The sequence below is a fragment of the Haemorhous mexicanus genome, chromosome 13, assembly GCF_027477595.1.
Source record: "Haemorhous mexicanus isolate bHaeMex1 chromosome 13, bHaeMex1.pri, whole genome shotgun sequence".
Lineage (NCBI taxonomy): Eukaryota > Metazoa > Chordata > Aves > Passeriformes > Fringillidae > Haemorhous > Haemorhous mexicanus.
The window spans coordinates 9062949-9082931 of record NC_082353.1 but is presented as its reverse complement, the minus strand read 5'-3'; the positions used below and the strand labels follow the sequence as shown (position 1 = coordinate 9082931).

The following is a 19983-nucleotide window of genomic DNA, read 5'->3' as shown; positions in this document are numbered from 1 at the left end:
TCTTTTTAGTCTTTGGAAAGCAAACTGATTTTTTTTTTCCCAGATCATCTTGTGCAAATGTTAACAAAAGCAATAATTCAGTATCCTTTCCTAAATTGCACAAGTTATAATGGGAAGTTGATTACAGGTAATTCCATCTTCAGTTTTTTCACATTTTGGATTATTTGGATGTGAAAAGCAGTTCTTGCTCCAAATAAGTAATTGGACCAGATAACAAAAGTATGATGCTGTCTTCTTGCAAATGAGAATTTATGGCATGGAGAATCCTAGGAGATTACTGGCAGACCTGAGATTGGACTGTTAAATCCCATAAATCTCATTTAGGATTGTAGTTCTTACAACTTGATAGTCATTAGTTTTGTAGGATCTCAGTCTTTTAAAGTTTTGGCCACAAAAAGAGGAGGGAGCAAATCTGTAGTGTTAAACCCAAGTTTTGCTAAAACATTTACTTCTGCTGTCTGGGAAAATTGGTCTTACAAGATGTCACAGTATGGGGGAAAAAACTCCTACATTTTTTCACTAGTTGCAGTCTGTACATACCATTTTTATCATGATCATTGTATTTATCATGAGACTGCATTGCTGATCAACACTTGGGCATGGCATTTCTGGCTTAAGTACGTTTGTAGTTTTGTCATTTTATCAAAATTTTTCCAATAATAGGATTTTATTGTGTATTAAATACTTATTAAACTTCAGGTTAAAAATGTGTCTTACAAGTTTGCAGACATTCCATATTGTGCAGGTTAGACTGCTTTATTAAAAGGTGTGAGAGTGTGGATGAGTTTGCAAGACTTGGAGGGATATTGACTGGAGAAGCTGCTTGCAGTCAGAAGTCTGAGCTGAGATGGAGCAGTGATGAGATAAAGGCTGGGTTAGGAAAGTGATTACGGCTGGGGACCTGCTAATCACTGACCTCTGTAGGGATCCTGTAGTTTATCACTAATCTCACTTGCACTTGGCATTTTTCTGTGTTGCTGCTTCATTGTTCATAGCTGAGTGAGTAATTTGGCTTGGAATGAACAGGAGGAGGGTGCTGCAAGTCCAGCAGCTGCACTTGTTGGCACTGGCTTGTTAAACATCCTTAGTGCAGCCAGCAGCATGCTTGGCACACATCAGCCAATAATGCTTAAACATTGTCATGAAGAGAATAGGAGGTCATTTGTTTTAAACCATTTCTTCTAATTGTGTTGCTCCAGATCTCTGTTTCGTTTCCAGGAGTTCTGGGGCTCAAGTATCAGAAGGAAAAATGTATGTTGTATTTTTATATGTGTTCACAATATATACACGTGTGCATTATAGATCTTTAAAATGCTAGAGAGAAGATACTAAAACTGGGAGAGCCTCTATTAATGAGTAGGCTGTATAGCAGTAGAAAAGGAAGAAATTATTCCTCTGCTGCTGTGGGAAATGCATAGATACGTAGTAAAAATTTTTACGGCTGCATGTGTCAGTCTTGCCTCAAAGAAGGCAACACACCAAGTCCTAAGAGCAGAGATGGATTTGTGTTTTAACCAAACATACTGTTTTTGTTACTATACTGAATAATTGCTGAATAAAAATTTTTAATGCCAGCAAAATTTAAAGAAATAAAGACTGAACCTACAAGAATCTTATTTTATAAACATTATGTACTTTCTACCTCATGGTAATTTGGAAAGCAATATTGATTAGTAGAAAAATATCTATTTTGTTGAAGGTTTTTCTTGCATCTTTTGTATGCACTTGTGCAGATTGTTCCTTTTTACATTAGATTTGCATATGGAAAATTATTTGAATGTATTCATTCTGTGGGTAACAAAGACATATACTTTGCTGGATGTGGAGGGGGAGAAAGCAGTCTAATAGTTGATTTCTAACTGAATTGAATTGAAATATTAAACTGAAAACACCACTTCACTAACTTAAAAAGAAAAAGAAATTTTCAAACTTGTCAACAGTGTTTATGAGCTGATTTTTGGGTAGGCTATCTGTAGGGACCAGTTTAAAGTGTTGCCATTGAAGAAATGATGTTTAGAAATTGTAAAAACACGCTTCAGTATTCACTTAGAGCAGATTCTCTGTACAAGTAGGGCAGACATACTTCATGTCTGACAAACAGAGCAGCTGCCAGCTGTGGTCACTGTGGCATTCATACTGGATGATAAACATTGCTCATTAAAAGGCGTTGTTGCTTTCCATATTGCCAACCACACAAATTCTTAGCAATGCACAGAAAGATCTCCAGTCTGTAGAGGGTTAATTCTGAGGAGATTGAAATAATTTTTTGAGAGTTCTGTCATCTTCTTATAAGCCAAGCATTTTCTAGAAGCACTGGGAAAAGGCTGTTTTATACAGGCAGGCATTTACAGCACAACAACTGAAGTAGTCCTCGGCTGAGTTAATGCAGTGCTGTTTTCAGCTCACTATCACTTTGCATCTTGCTGTTTCAGTTCCTTCTGTGTTCAGAGTATTTAGGCTGCACAGCTGTTATACATATAGATCTATTGTGGAAGACAATTCCTCGTGTGGTATTCAAAGGCTGTGATAAGTTGTGAGCATATCACATTTAGACAAGTGATTGCAAGAGAAAAAAATTATTTACTAATGCCTATTAATGTTTGAATTGGTAGAGAATGTGTCAGAGTTTTAAATTTATGCAGTTGGGAAATATTTGTGGTTCAGAATGCCTAGTGGGATTTTCTTGGTTGGGTTTCTGTTACCTCCATAGTCCCTGAACTTTAAGCCTGTTAGGTGGTGACTAAGTCTTGAAATTTTTCCTGATAAAAACACATGAAACTTCAAAAAAACAAAAAAAACCAAACCCGAGGCCCAATAAAACACATTAATTCCAAGTTATTAAAAGATTCAAATGCCCTGTGAATTGACCTGTGCAAATGTAAAATTTTTGCATATAACCAACTCAATTGTTTTAAAATGTCTATTGCTTTATTCCAAATCTGCTTGGAATGCACAGTTCTGGTATATAGAGCCACTGGGATGTAACCTGAAGAAAAGTTTACCATGATGCTACTTTGTAAGCAAGGCATAGATTTTGCTTTTAAAATGACAACATCTAACTTTTTTGTTGTGGGAAAATAAAATCAGATCTGAAGAGGAAATAAACTTCATCTGGGCATCTGCTTTACCTTCCCAGCTGATAAGTCTGCACACTACCTTACCTCCATCTCTGCACAAACCTGTGCAAATGGAAGTGTTCAATAAGGGTTTTGTCATTAATAGTGGTTTTTGCTCTCTTTCTTCTAATTAATGTTCAACAAGGATTTTGTAATTTATAGTGGTTTTTTGCTCTCCTTCTTCTAATTACTGTCGGGTGCCACAGTGAGTTTCCTTACGTCCCCAAAATGCTGAGCATTGGTGTTTCTGAATTTCCAGCTGCAATGCAAAAGAGACTGCTGTCTGTGTAGTGGGCACTGACTGAGACAAGACCTCAGAGAGGGCATAACAGACTCAGCTGCAAATCTTGTGGGGCAAGCCTGCAAGTCATTTCAGGGTCTGCTTTGGCTCTCACTCTCATTGTATTTTTAGAGTTTGCATTCTCATAAGCACTGGGACTCCAGTAATTTGGGGTTTTACTGTAACCTCTACGTTTTTATTCTCTTCTGTCAATCTGTAGAGAGTATGAGTAAATAAGAAAGGTATTTCATAAGCTGAAAACCACCAAAGGGATTCTGCTTTGATATATTTGGCCATGTGTATGGACTTTATTGGATGCTAGAGACTGCCCATGCATTGATCAGAGTGTGAGTGGGACCTACCTGTTTGTGAACCATTGAGGAAGTGTCATCTTCTCAAAGCTGACATTACCCACCTTCCAAGTACTTGTGAAGTAGTGCTAAGTATTTTCTGTTTCTCTTGAGAAGTAAACATCACCTTACTGAGGTTTAAATACCTAGAGTAGCATTGTGCCTTGGCTGGAGCAGCTGAAATGTGTTCAGGTGACAACAGCAGTTGGAAGTCTGTACTCCATCACCTTTCCATTGTGTGGAAGTGAAGCTGTCCTGTGATATGGCCAGGCTGGGAAACCTTGGTGTTTTCTCACTGAGGCTTCAGAGGCTTCACTGCACTCAGAGATGTGCTCTAATGGTGCCCAGGATCACCCAACTCTGCCCCATCCTTGTCCTGTGCCAATGTGGAGATAACTGACCTGCTGACCCTGCTCCAGTCCCACACCAGGGACCACAGGGTGCAGCTCCATGGTTTGAGAGGGAGCCAGGAGCAGGACTTGAGTGTGGGCTCAGTGAGTGTTGCTGTAGTGTGTGACTGCTAATTTTGGCTGTTTAAAAAATGTGCACCTTGAATGTTATGACACTATTACAAGTTTGAGAGTCCAGTCTAAGTGCTTGAAAGGAGAATGTGCTTGGGAGACTGTCTAGGAAAGGCACCCTCTCCTGATTGATCCTGGGTTGTTTCCCAAACCCTTCATTGCAAAGCTAGGGCATTTGAACACAGGTTAAATGTTAATTTGCTCCAGCTAATTTTTGATAAATATTTAGGCACTGCAGCATCAGAAAGCTTTGACTTTTCCAGGTCACTTCTTGGAACCAGATTTACTGTAGATTGGGCTGTTGGAGTAAGCTTTTCTCCTTTAATATGAATCTGCCATACTTTAAAAATTATAACATTTAAATAACACGATTTTATGCATTCTTATCTAACAATTTCTTGCTTGCTACACAAACCATAATTTAAATCATAATTTTTCTAGCCTCTGTAATTGACTCTTGTACAAATATTTGTTTTAAAGCCTGCCTGGAATACTGCATACTTCAGTCAAAGTTGTTTATCATGTGATATGAGATTCTCATTTTCTGGAAAGAAAGTGCTGAGTCTGGTTTAAAATGAACAGCATGATTCATCCTACTACTTATAATTTTGCATGCTAGGTATTTTATTTGCTTGGTGCTTGATAGATTGTTAGAAGCAAATTGCTTCAGCAGAAAAATGTTAACTTTTTTTCTCCCTTTGTTACAGCAGAGCTGCCATTTTTCAAGCAAACTATTGTTGACCATACCATTGGTAGCTATCATGATGATAATCTTGCAGAGATGTTGTTCCAAGAGATTCAGACTTCCTCTTCCTCCCTGCTTACACAAGATGCACTTTTAAAATGAACAGAAAACATACTTTAGATTTTCCTCTTATGAAATTATATTTAGGGACTTGTGGTAGTAAGAGAGAAAAATCAGAAAATGCAAAGGAAGTCCTATTCTTGAAGTGCAATTGCAATAACATGGAGCTATTTATCACTGAAATGGGGATGTGAAAGAGAGGCTACTCTTTCTTCCTATTAGGACAGGATAACACACACATCATTTGCAAAGGGAATGCCTAGTTGGGTGAGATAGCATTCATTTTCAAATGGGTAGATCTGGTTAATTAATGCTTGCCTTTGGATAAGGCTCTGAGTGGTGGTACAGGGTTTTTCTGAGTCCTAACTGTGCTGTAATTAGGGCAGGCACATGCACTTGGTGCTTTTTGTTACACACAAACTTGATGAGTGTCTGATGCTTGGCATTGTTCAGTGGGCTTCTATTAAAGATGTTTTTCAAAGGGTAGATTGATAAACCTCTGAGCTCTACTGGAGAAGTTGCACACTGAGTTTTCATATACAAACATGCCATTTTGGTGGCATACCTAACAAATACAGCACTAAGTAGATTTTCTGGAGCTGGCAAGCCCATTGCTAATGTCTTGTGACCTGAGGCAGCAACATCAGAAGGCAGCCTCTGCACCGAGTTCTCTATGTGCTGCTTACCCACAAAATTGCATTTGCTGTCTTGCCCAGTTGTATTGCTTGAGTTTTGTGCCTGCTGATCTGTACATTGAACAAAAAGAGATTTAGGGGTGAGTGTCAAGAGCTGAATGAATCAGCCATGGTTTAAGGGGGATGCGAGTTTTAGTGTTTTGAATGCAGTTTTTGTTTGCTTTTCACGTGGTTTTGTTTTATTGCTCAGTATATTCAGTATGTTCATTGTCTAAGATGGATACCAGCTAAGTGTTACTTTCATGTAGGGAGGAGAAATGTCTGAAAATATCTCTACCTTTGCTTGTTAATAATGGAAATAAAAATGAACTTTTGCCTTTTGTATTTAAACATACTGAGCAGGAATATTTTATAGTATCTGACTGGTTACCAAAGGAATTTAATTAGGTAAATAGGTAATCTATTACTGTAGTGTTGTGTGAGCATGTTAAACACACATATAAAAACCTGATTTTATTCATGCAACTTAATGTTTGTAAATTTATTACGATGCTAATAGATTGTCTGAATTGCATAGAAGGAGAACTGATGGGAATGTCTAGGGGATTTGAAAAATAACCAAATTTTCAATTTCTTTATTTTTTAGGAAAAGCCTCTGACAGAGGTCCATTTCCACTGTATGGTAGAGATACAGGCTTACCTGGCTGTCAAGTAAGTACAGAGTTTCTTCATTTCAGAGTGATGATTTTCTTCATGTTATTTCTAATGAGCCAGACCAAGAATACTTTGATCATTGTTTAAAAGTTTATTTTGAATGCACAGGAAGTTTGACTGCTTAAAAAGTATAATTAGCATGTGATTACATTCAGTGTCTGTTGATAAAGATTTAAATAACTAATATGTTTATAATTCTAAGAAATTAATTTACGTTTATTTTCTCAATGAGGAATAATGTTTTAATTTTACTGTAGGTTGACTATTTCCTTTGAGCTGATATTTTCAGAAGTGTCTTTCTAACATCTAGCATATGAGTTTGGCATCTTGGTTTCCAGTCTTTAACTAGTAGCTTGGGAAGTGTGAATGGGCAGCACCATGTGGCAATGCTTCCCCTGTTAAGAAAGGATCATTCTCACAGCCTTTACTACTTCTCTGCAACGCAGATGTGGCAAACAAAGACCCATTTGTAGCTGTATGGGTGAGCTTTCAGCAACATTCTCCCAAAAAGCAGTATGGCTCTTTACCTGAGAGTTATGGGCTTCACATTATTGCCAGTCTAAACAGTAAAACATTGTATTAGTGTAGTTACTATTGTTGAAATAACTCTATTTAAATATAATAACTTAAATGTGGCATTAGTTTGGAATCAAATTAATTTCCACATTACTCTTTCATTAAATTAATGCTTTGTATTGGAAAATGGTTTTATATGAACTTTACATTAAATTCCACTCTGCTTTGCAGTAATGAGTGTAATTTCTGTTGTTCATTTTCTCAGTGAGGAAAATCCTTTTATATCTCTGTATATTTAGGATTGTTTCTATCTAGTACCATTTAATAATAATTTTTTACATATAGCTACTTAACCCTACAATCTTATACATGTTTGTTTCTATTAACATCACTTTTAGTTCTGTGTATCCCTTTGATAAACTTTTGACTATTTAATCTCCCTCTGTTTGTTTTTCCTTAAAATTTTTAGTATGTGGAGAAAATGTTACTGTAGGTAAATCTGTATTAGTTCTTTATTCAGGAAAATAAAAAATGAACATGGGGTTACCTTTCAATTAAATATTAATTCCATTTAAACTCACATGATAAGTTACAGTTATTTTGGTTTTTGTCTGGTAAATCTGACAGCATTTGAGTTCATTTAGCTTGGACTGTGCTGGGATTTCTGAATCTTTTTTATTTGTTTGTTTGTATGCATGATAGTGCTTGAAAGTACAGCTCTCATTGCAGCTGTGGGGTTTGAAATCTGTCATAGAGAAGGTCCATAGTGATCATGAGAGGTCATTACAATCTAAATGAAGAATCAGCTGCATTGTCCCTGACAGAGGCTTCATGTGTCAGTTCTCAAAAAAGTCTAGAGATGGAAGAGGCTGCATGACCACCCCAGGTTTTGTTTTCAACTACTAAAGTGTAATTACTTTAGAAAGTTTCCCTGGTCCCTTATCTAAACATCATTGTAATTAAAGTAGCTAACTCTTGTCTTACAGACAGTGGACATGGATCTACTCTCTTTTAAGTCTGTAGGGGCTGGAAAAACCATTAGATGAAGAAGATGATAAGGAGTCCTTAGAAAAGATAAGATATAACTGGAGTTAATTTTGACCTGGGTGTGTATAGTGCAGGTATATTTTAACAGTGGCTATGTAACAGCATCTATCTCAGACTGAAATGTTGGTAGAAGAGCTTATGCTCTGCTCTGAGTGTTCTCCAGTAGGTTCACAACTCTAGGGAATTCCAGTGCTTTAAATGAGGTCAAGTACCTCACCTGGGGCCTTACCACCATGGCAAAAAGAAATTTCCTGGATCTTTCAGACAGTACTGTGAATGTTTTGCTGGGTCGTACTTGCCTATTTTCTTTCTAATACTTATTTGAATTGTGGTAATCTCAATTTTCCCAATACCTTTTTATGGTGATGGGAAATTAGCTGGCTATTCCTCACCCTGTGTTTTTCAGTTTACAGGTTCCATGTACAAAAAGGTATTTACTTTTTTAAGACATTGCTTCTACCATCTCTAAATTTGTCAGTGCAATTTTGTATTCCAGGCTTGCATGGCATTTGTAGATCCTTATGGGTTATTTGCTTTGTGAGTTTAGGAAATGTAGTCTTCATTTTTCATCCAAGTCACTAATTAAGAGGTGGAATGATGCCCAAAACAGAGGCCTGCAAAGTCTCAGTTAATGCATTCACCCTCTGTTGATCATAAACTCTTAGGTGGTTTTAATCAGCCTCTCTCTGTATTCAGCACTAGTTTTAGTTGTCCTTGGTTCCTTAGTTCACCTGTGAAATGTGGAAGTGGTAAAAGCCTTATTAAAACATCTATTATGCAATCTGAGAAGGAAATTCATTTTATATAGGGTATTCCAGCTGAATTGGTATCACTTCTTCATTATCTTCTGACATTTACAGTCTATTTCTTCCTGTACTATTAAAACAGAAAAAAAAAAGAAAAAAGGAAATTTAGGTTGTTGAGCCACTACTTTTCTTCCTCTCTGAAACCAACCAACCCCACTCTTTTCTAGTGTCTGCTCTGGACCACAAGTTCTTCAAGGGCAGTGGCTAAGGTTTCTGAAATGGTAAAATGGCAAGAGCTAGTCAGTCTCCTGAGTTTGTTATTGGGTACAGATAAATTGAAAATATCTAACTTCTCCAAATACTCTTGCATCCGTCCTTCTCCTACCTCCTTTCCTTATGTTACTGGTGTAAAAGGTGTTAATAACCTCGTATGGAGGTGTGAGGAGTTTTAATTTTTACTTTGAGTTTACAGAAGGCTGCAATGAAAATTTTCAAGACTACTGTAAACTGCAATGTTTCAGAGTCTTAGTATCATTCTCACCTTTTACTGAAAATAATCTAAGCAGTGATTTGTAGGGACTGTTTGCTACCTACAGGCTTTATATTTAGGCTGTAGGAGTTGAAGTGTGATTGATTTTCAATGTAGCTTAGGAACCTGAGTGACTTAGGTAATAGAATCTGATTCAGCTGTAACATTTAGTCACAAGAACGTAAATTTGGCTAATTTACAAATATTTTATTAGCAAGAAGTGCAGGTTCTCGGGTTTTCTCTCCATCAGGTGTTTTAAACAAGCCAAAAAGGAACATCCAAAAGTATATAGACTCTAAGTGGGATGGGTAAGATGAGAAATTAAGGCTTATGCAGAGCTGATTTAGATGAATGTCACAAAGTTTTACCTGGAGGAAGAATTGACAGCTTTTAGAAGAAATACTAAAAACTCTATTTAGCTGTCAGAATGAAATGCAATGCTACATGACTTGACACAGTCTCTTTTTGTGTCTTTGAATTGAAGGGAGGGTGATGGTTTGTGATTTTTGTGGGGAACTCCACCATTCCTGTTGGCCATGTAATTGCAGTTTTGGGAATGGCAACTTTTCACAAAATATAAATCAGGTAAAGGCTAAATTTTCAGAAAGCTTCTTGTGATAAAAAGGGTTTTCTTCACATTTGTGTGATTTTGTACTGAAAACAGTAGCTTATGTGAAAGAAACAAGATTAGACTTCAGATATTGAATTCACTACTCCCATTTCCAATATCATCAGAAAGGTCCCCAGCTGTCACTGCACATTGGTTTGACAGGTCTGAGCTCAAAGAAAGCCAGGGGTCTGCACTATTTTTAAAGTGAAATTGAGATAAATGTGCAGTGCATGTGTAGCTGTTAGACTAATTCTTCTAATTGTTTGTGTGGGTCTTCCCAGAAGGTAACTTTATCCCCAGGAGCCTGAGAGTGCCCTGGGTAATTGGTGGGGGATGCTGCTTTAGCCTCACAGTGCCTGTTCTCCCTGCCTGGCACAGTCTCTCCCCACTGGCATCACTAGGCTCAGCATAGTAAATTGTTGGTGACTATCCCCTTTAATGTTCTATTTTCATTCTAAACAATCATGCATGAAAAATAGACATGATGGATTTTTTGACGTGAGGAGATAACACATTTTTCCTCCCTTCATAATAATTTGAAGTCTGCACTCCATCCTGTGTGTGGGAAAGGAGGAGAATCAAGTGCTGAATGTAATGGGTGCTGGGCAGGAGCTAAAGAGGCATTCAGCACTTGTGGTTTAAGTGTAGCCTTTTATAAAGAGTCCTATCTTAATTTACTCCGTTTTTGTTACTCATTAATCTCTGTGGTCTCCATGATGATGGGACACTTCAGAACTTAAAAAACCCATTTAGAAAAAGCTGCTGCTGGTACCAGTGTAGAATTATATGAGTGCTGGAAGGAGCTATGGATTGAATTTAGTAATTACATTTCACTAAGATTATGTACAAATCACATATATATATAGAAAATAATTTATAAAAGATACACCATAGTACCTGATGTATATCCATATTGCATGAAATGTAAAGCACTACACAGACAGCAGATGGATGATCTATATGATACTGTGTACTCTGCATTTATTTTATTTAGTGGCAGATGAATTTCTAACTCATTTTTTGCTGTTATTATTATATAGGTTTTGTGTATGTTGGTAATACACAATAAATAAGGCAGCTTTTTCTTGGATGAAAACCATCCAGTAGAAAGCTGGACCATCAATATTTGCAGTAATATTTCTACCCCATTTTCCCTTCAATAGCCATCAGCTCTGCTGCTGCCATGAAGCTAATGTGAGGTGACTCATTTAGCAGCATATTATTGCATCATTGCAACATGATGTAAGGCACATCAGGCCTTATTAAATTAGCCTGAATTTTGCAGTATCTCAGTAACATTTAATGCACATTAGCACCACACTTAGTGCTCCTTATGGGGATATACTTCAAGTAAACATATTAAGACATGATTTTAGACAACTTTTCAGAATTTACCAATTTCTCCTTTCTTCACAATTTAACATGGAACTTTAAAGGTTTGCATCTTGTTGCCTGCAAATTTAGCTATTTATTAAAGAATAAAATGGCAGCATTTGTTAGCTGTATTTGTTAGCTGTTACATCCTTAAGGGACTAAAAAGTTTGTTTTATTTTTGCGTAAAAAAAATTGTTTCTGAACAAACACTATAAGAACTTTTGAAATAAACCCAAAAAATGCCTTTAGCATCAATTTCTTGGGCAATTTAACAGATGATCACTTCAGCAAAAGAAATGACTGCAAGTATATGTTACTTTGTCTTTGCATAGTCAGTAATTTGCCTCTTTAAAATTTAAAGAGACTTTAAAGCAGCTTGAGCAGAATTCAAACCTAAAGAGCAATCCTGCAATGTTGGGGCAAGTAGTTATCTCAAAGCTCACTCTCTAATAGCTGAGGAAGTGTAATAAGGGTGTAACTCCAGAAATTTGAGCTGTCTAGGAAGAACATAAAAGCTCATTTGTATTGTGCATAAGCAAAAATGGCAACTTTTTTGTATTACTGGCTGGGTGGTAAGGATCAAGCAAGCCAAAGTTAAAACAAGAGTATACATACCAGAAAATAGCACCAACTTAATGTATTTTTAATATGTTCCTAAACTTATTCACTAATATTAATAAATTCTATTTAACAATAAATTAATAAGTTATTATTAAAATTTATTTTTGCGAAAATAAATATTAATTTATCTATAAAACAATTATGTAAATTATTGTTTCTATTATAATTTTAATTTATACAGTTGTATAAATTATATAACTGTAAGATGTGTATTTGGTGTAATGGAGAAGATTGATTTTAATATTTTTAATAAAGCATCAGGCAACATTAAGCAGCTGTAAGATGTAGCATACATACAAAAATGTGAATGTTAGGTGATAAGAATGTGCAAAATGTATGTGGGAAGCAGAAATGAGATTTACTGACAGAAATGGAAGAGTAGAGAAGAATATGAAAAATGTAATTGGAAATACAAGTTTTGTGAGGACAAAAAACTCAGAAGTGAAAACAGTGAAAGAAATGAGTGATTGTGAATAGTGGGGTCGAGCAGGATTTTAGTGGCATTCGACAGCTGGGATGTTGCTTAAAATCTAAGAGTTGAACTAGAAAAAGGGCTTTGTGGCACATGGTATTTTCCCAGGTGGTTGTTGTTCAGATGGGTGCAAAGGCACACAGATAAATCCTCCCCAGGCTGCAGGTGTGGTCCTGAGGAGCAGCGTGGCAGCCTGGCACTGCAGTTGCTCCTAGGATGCTTTGCCAGGGTTTCTGCCGACCAGTGTCCATGAAACAAGCAGAAAGCTCTTCCTCCTCACTGCTGGTGTATGTCTGAGGATGCTTTAGATGCATCTTTCCAATGAGGCAGGAAATTACATCATTTTCTGCACCTTTCTGATGAGTGGCCTTAGAAGGGATGCAAGCAGTGGCACCAGTTGCTTTTCTTCCTTCCTCACATAGTTTTAGAAGCAGTACAGAGAACATGATGCCTCCTTAAATCCAAGTAATACTGAGTTATGGAAGTATAAAAAAATTTAAGGCATGTACATATGTGGGGGTTTTAATACCAAATAACTTTAAAGCTGAAAAACTGGTTTTATTTTGTAAAATTCTCTCTTTTTAATCTCCCCTTCTCTGACACTTTTGATATCAGGTGTCTCCCTGAAGCAGATTTTTACAGCTGAGCTATCAATCTCTAAGAAATGCAGCTGCTGAAGGAAAGGCTGACACAATGTTAACTGAAGCAGTGACTCTGGATTCTGCCAGCTGATACCATCCTGGAAGACTGGGATGGGGAGAGGGATATATAGTTTAAGGGCAGATGGAATGCCTGAGCTTTAGTTTATTTTGCTTTATTTTACTTCTCAAGTAGAATCAAGCAACATTAACTTTCTTTTCATCATGATTTATTAGAAGTGAATTACTTATTGTGCTATTGGGAAAATATCTCCTGTCACTCAGCAGATAAGGAGTCTGCAAAACCTTTTTAGAAAGTAAAAATGTATGGGGCACAGGCTAGATTTCTTTCTCCAGCGCTGGAGGTGACCACCTGAAGTTAATCAGGGAAGACATTCCCCCTGGAATGAAGTGGGTAGCAGGTGTTAGGAATTTGTTATAGTTGGAGGAGGGATGCTATTTATAAAGGGAGAGCAGCTCTGTAAGGAATAATTTTCAATGCCTTTACCAAGCAAACAGTTTCTTGTCTTTGCCCTTCTCTTTCTCACACTATTTAGGGTTGGCAGATTTCCTTGCCACCTTTATTTTTTGGTTTATTTTTGATTGTATTTAAGGCTATGGATATTCTGTAAACTAATATACATATTACCTTGCATATTGCTAGGTAAGGAAGGAAAAATAATGCTACAGCACAGAGTGCAGGTAAAACTTCTTTGGTGATTTACTGCTTTTGTCCAGCTATTCTGACTGCCTCAGAGCTGGGTGCTTCTCAGTTACAAATTTATGGTATTAGGATGGGGATGGGGAAAATATTAGCTCAGCTCTGTACTCCCAGCCATGCCTCCTTATCTGAGTGTGCTGGATTGCCCTTTGGATTTTCTTGAAGTGTGCATTCCTTTTGTCTGTAATTACTCTAGTATGTTAAGCCCCCATTTTCCTTCCTTTTTGAATTAATAGGTATAGAAAGTCCCTTCCCAGACTTCACATATGCACAAATAACTGGTGTCAAGAAGAGCAGAGGCCCTGAGTAGGACTGGGGAGGGGGAGTTGAGTGGTGTAGGCAGCCTGTTACTGAGTACTGCTTCCTGGGCTGGGTGGGAGAGCAGAGCTTGGCCACTCAGCCAGTGCTGGGAAGATGCACAAGATTTGTCATTTACATTCCTCCTTCATGGAACTAAACCATCCAGCTTGCTTTGGTTTCAGCTGTGTTCTGGAGTGCTTTTCCAGACACTGGTGCTCCTGCTGGCACAGGTTTCTGAAGAGCAGGGAGAGAAGGATAACATTTATTCAGGAGAGGGGATTGTAGCCTGGGATATCTCCTGGCCTTTTCCTAGCACCCTAGTATTGAACTGAGCTCTCCCTTGATCATATGTGAAAACATAGGGGTTCTCCATGTTAAGTCCTAACAATTAAATGGTTGTTTTATTAACGTGCCCTCATCATGTTCATAATTTTCTGACTTGGTTCTTAGAGCAGGAGAGATTTTTCTCTTGGTTGTGTGGGAAAGGAGATGTACAGCTTCCATACTATATACATGAAATGATCTACTAATGGTCTGAAATATCTTAAAATAATTTTGCTGAAAATGCAGAGAATAGTTAGAGAACTAAGGAACAGATGCAAAGATAGTTTGAGTTTTATAATATCCTTTATAGTCTAACTTCTGTAAATAAGACTCAGCATAAAACCCTTTTTTATAATATTGACTCCTCTTGCTAGTATCTTGTAATCATAAAGGAAAGCAAGGAGGGTGGTACCCTAAAAATTTAAAACTACATGAATAACCACTCAGCAACTTCTCTTGTAAAATTTTAGAATTTTCCAGAAAGAGGCTTTTGTATAATCACAGAAAGGAAGCTGTTCAAATTACTGTTTTCATAATGTAGCAAAAAGATTCAAAGGCAAAGGGAGGGGTGCCTGACCTGTAATCACAATGCTTAGTAATGCCTTCCTAGAATTCAGTCAGCAAGGCAAAAATCCCTTGCCCGGGGGGATGAAGGAAGACAAGCTGAGGCAGCATAACCTCCGGGATTGGACACAACATCAGCAGGGTGCTGCTTTAGAGGCGGAAAAGTGAATTTGTAGTCCTGCCAATATGCAGCATCAGTGCAGGGGAGACAATATTGCGAAAGAGAAGGAAGGGACTCTTCAAAATATTTGTGTTAATCAGGGTCTTTAAAGACATTGAGATGTAAAAAGAATACAAAATGATTTCTTCCCTTTGCATTTAATCTTTGCTCTCCTCACTGCTAAAAAACCCCATATATGTAATTCTGAATAAACTCCTTTCTTCTCTCTCCTCTGCCCCTGTGCTCAGTCCCAGTATATTTACACATGAACAGAATTTGCCACAGTAGCAGCTTCTGCTTAGGTGCACACATGAATAAGCAGCTCTTGGTGATCCGGAAAAGCTTTGGCATAAAAAGAGAATATATTGATAACCTGATCTTCACTGGAGTTACCATTAATTGGAAAGACAGTGAAGCTAAATGTAATTTTGTTTATGATGCTGCATCACTTCAGTATTTAGTACCCTAGGTAGCTGGTTTTAAATCCAGTGAGCAAGATTAGCCTGATTACACTGGCAGGATGCAGTTGATGGATGACTGTCATTATCTTCTCAAACCTGCATGATACTTTAGGTATAGGAGATGATAATTAAATTTTCAAGAGACTACACTGAGATTATAAGACCTAAGTATTTTTTTTTAAATGAGGAATATGTTTGCAATTATCAACATGTTGTTAGAGGATCTTCTCCTGAGATGTTTTATTGGCAACCCCTGATTTCCTTGAAATTGATCAAGAAAAAAAAGCTCAAGTTATCATATAACACTTTAGATGTTGTTTTGGTTTTCTAATTCTGATATTTTCCTCCTCCTGAAACAGACCAAAAATGTATCTGATCAAATCTATTGGTAATGGCTTGAAGATGTACAGGTTAGCACAATATATTTAATGAAATGTTGTTTGAGACAAAACACTAGAGAGGATCATAATTAATGCCTCATTTTCTGCCAGTTGCTATTGATTACTCATTCAGAGTCCCTTTGTTCTCAAAATGGTAACACTGTATTTCACATTACTATTTGATGATATTCTCAGGATGAGATTCTTTAACAACATGCTGATAATTGCAAACATATCTCTAAAATTTAAATTTAAAATGAATTTACATCATATGTCAGTGTTTTTTTCCAAATTCAGCTCCTATTTTGGAGTGCATATTCATTACAGTTTCCAAAGACTGGAGACTTGAGTAAAGTGAAATTCAGCCCTTTATATCTTAGTTATATTTTTGGCTTGAACTGCATGACGTGGAACTCAAGTGAATGGTCTTTTTGCAGCACTAACCTCTCTACTGGACTAGGATTTCAGAGCAATTTTTAGTTAATGTTTTAGTGTTGTGCTGGGTTTCCTTTGGAAACACCGTAACAAAATATACAACTTTGCTGGGGGATTTTGCAAGTTTACCAGAGTTTGACTTTTCTGTTTTGTTATGTTCTTTCAAGCCAGCTTATGCTAATTGTCAGGTTTATCTCTAAGGCAAGACAGGCAACACTGAGGCACGTTCTATCCATGCTGTAAGTCATCCAAATAGCTCACTGAGTAAAAGGGACATGCACATGAAACTTGTGCTCTACCCAGGGCAACATTTCAAGTTTACAGTAAGGCAAGGAATGCACTTGCCATCTGCTCTGTGTAATTCTGAGAAATAGAGAGATGCCAAGTGAGTTTGTCAGCGACTGTGGTGGGATAATGGAGGGATTTGATTGAGATGAATGGTGTTGCATTACATTATTTTGTAAAAGTAAAGTACTCAAGTTCACAATTTTTAACTAAAAACTCAAGTACTTTTTTTTTGTTTTTTACCTCTAGACAGTTTTCCTGCTTTAAATAGGTGCAGCCTGACTGCTAGGATTGAAAGCATAAATTTTATGAAAAGGAAGCTAATGCAAAAAAATAGGAAAAATAAAATCTAGTTGAATCTAGTTGAGTGTTGGGGAGGTTTTCAAGATCTAAGTTTGCAGTTGGTGAGTTGCAGCTCTCATTTCACTGCCAAAGCAGACTGCCTTATTATGCCAGCATAATAGGCCTGTCATAATCAGTTGCATATAATGGGCTAATGCTTTTATTCTCAACCATATTATTCTTTTGATAGAAAATAATGAATAATGTAAAGGCACACAGTTGTATTTGGATGAAACCATCACATAGTTTGGCTATGGCTATGCTGGGAAAATTTGAATTCTTAAAAGTGTTTGCCAGTGTTTGCATTTAAGAAAAGAATGTGAACAAGATTTAGACCAAGAAGCATGAGGCTACCTGCCTATGGCAAATACATTTTTGAATAGGTGTGGTGTATATAGGTAGTGTATGGAGTGTGTTTGTTAGAACTGTTTGTTTGTGTGCTTTTCAGGACAGCTTGGCTTTCCTGTTTGCATAGAGCCTAAACATTAGAGAGCTGCAAGGACTATTATGTAAGGACATCTGTGGCCTTTACTTGTCCCCCCCCCCCTTTTTTTTTTTAAATATCAAAGTAAAATCAAAGAAATGTTTACCAATGCATTAGAATTCTGCTGGCTGGTGTCCTAGAAGTTCATTGAAGTCAGAGCAGTGTTTTGGCATTCAAATTGTATCTGAAAAGTCATAGAGCTGGGCTGGAGAGAAGAAAACCTAGGAATCAGTCAAACTACTTTTTACTTTTATGCTTAAATTATTTGAAAGACTCAATTAAAAAACCATTTTAAACTAAGTTGACTAAGGACCTTCTTTTTATCTCAGGCATATAATTTTGATATAAGCATATGGTTGTTTGGCTTCTTAGTTTGAATGGAAGCAAACTTTGCCTGCACAAAAATGCAGCTGCCGTGCAAAGTTACTTGTTTCCTGTGACAAAGGTGCATAAATCCACCCCCAATATGTAGATATGATTCTTTTCCCCCCACCTCATCCTTGCAGTGCTTGAATAGATACCTCCCCTGCATTTCATTTTTGAGAGAATACTCTTTAGGAAAGTGACCCCTTTAAAGCATTTGTTGAGATAGTGGCCCTTGTGAAAGCCTTTCCTATTTGGGTCAGGCCATGCCATTTCCCCTGAGCCTGTCAAAACTGCTTCTTGGTTTCTCTGAAAGGGATAAATCTCAGAAGTATAGCAGTCAGGTTCACATCTTTTTTTCTTTTCACTTCTGAATCAGGCTTGCTCTGTTCTTAGTTGATTGTAATAAAGGCAATTTTAAATTTTTTTTTTTTAAGTTTTTGAACACTTATTGCTTAGGGAAAACATTTCTTTAAATAACTTTTTGTATGTCTTGAAACTGCATATATGCATGATAAAATCCAAAGAGGCAAGTTTTTAGGAGTGATGCCTGTTTATTTACAATGGTAATACAGACAAGGACTTGGACAAGCATTCAGGAGAATAACCAGTCATTGATTATTCTTTGGTAATTGGATGTGTGCTTGGCAGATGAGGTTCAGAGTGAGGGTGCAGGTTCTCTGTGGAGAATGCCCCTAACCACGTGTGTAAGTGATCTGCCTCTGCACAGGGACCTCGGGCACTGGGCAGGAGAGGCTCAGTGCTGATAATACAAAGCTTTTTTGCTATCCTCAGTGGTATTTTTGTATTCCTTTCTTTATCAGATGCCCTTAGGAAAGGATCAGTCCTAGTTAATATTTTTTCTCAATTGGTTCAAACAGGCAGAAAAATCAATGAGCTGAACTAATGACATCTATTTTTATTTTCTTTTGGAGGACTGAGGAACAATTATAAAATTCTAAACAGATGTTACATTTGATTGGGCCAATGGTAGAAGAGGGTTGTGGTTTTGTGTTGCTTTGGTTTTTTAATCCTTTTTTTACAAATAAAAAAATGCTTACCCAAACACGTATAGATCAGAAAACTTCTTCAGAGTGTGTTGCACAGCTCGAGATTTGCTATAGCTTGAGTATCTACCATAGTGCTTACACACTAGCTTTATGTTCTTGTAGAAGGCAGACTGCTTTGAAATTCAGGCTCTGGTGAAAATGTCAAACACTGGAATACTTAGGACAAGAGCAAGAGTGGCAAATGCCATGAAGTAAAGGTTGGAGGTTAATTCTGGAAAAGACACAGACTCATACCTTTTGGAATGTAGAAATGAATTTCAGAGTTTTTACTGGTTGGTTCTTTTTATTTATTTATTTATTTTTTAAATCTTTCCCCATCTCCTAATGTGTTGAGGAGCAGAAGAGCTAGGAACCCTCCCACCTCTTTATTTTTTTTTTTTTTTTCTTTTTGGAAGCATCTGTATGGATCCCATTGCATTTCCAAAATCCCTCCAGTGGTCAGGGGAGATGCTGGGCTGGCAGGAAGGGCTGTCTTTAATGTGAATGGGCCGTGGTTCCTAATTGTGTTTGACAGCTGCTCTGAGTGAGCAGGGCTGCGCTCGCTGACCCCCAGAGGTCCCTGCCAGCCTCAGCACTTCTGCCGGTCTGGGAGGGGGACCTTGCCTCAGCTACTTGAAATGACAACTACCACAATACTTCCTCCCTTCCCCACAGGCTATGTAAAGAAATTTTCCTTCAGTCCTGGGTATTCTTGGTCAAGAAGGTCAAGTGTGGCCTAAGTGAGAACTGGTTTCATTTCTTCTTCTGGCTGGTGTTGGTTTGGAGGAGCTGCTTTTCAAAAACATTGCCCAGGTTTCCTGCACAGTGTTCACCTCTTAAACTGCAGTAAATGTTTAGAATAGGATCTTTGCTAAATTCAGAGTTATACTGAGCAAGCCAGATATTCTGATGTTCATGTTTTCTGCCAAACAATAAAATCTTAACAATTTGACCAGAGCAAAAATCAGAAGACCTTGGAACAGCCCACCAGCAGATTTCCCCCTGCATGTATTTGCTATATACTTTTGTCACCCCATCAGAGTATCTCATTTTAATATGAGTTTCAGATTAAGAATTCTGTTTCAAAGACTGTTGTAAGAATAACAATGAAGAAGCTAAGCTGAGAGGAAGCTATTTCTAT

General features: G+C 37.3%; 1 protein-coding gene across 7 annotated transcripts in view; it reads left to right on the top strand.

Moving 5' to 3' along the window:
* TCF12 (transcription factor 12) overlaps positions 1-19983 on the top strand; it is a 161442-nt gene that overhangs the window by 84968 nt on the left and 56491 nt on the right. For all 7 annotated transcript variants that reach the window (XM_059858280.1, XM_059858279.1, XM_059858277.1 and 4 more), the window contains exon 7: positions 6354-6418. In XM_059858280.1, coding sequence (XP_059714263.1) covers positions 6354-6418 — 65 coding nt within the window. The remainder of the gene's footprint in view (positions 1-6353; positions 6419-19983) is intronic.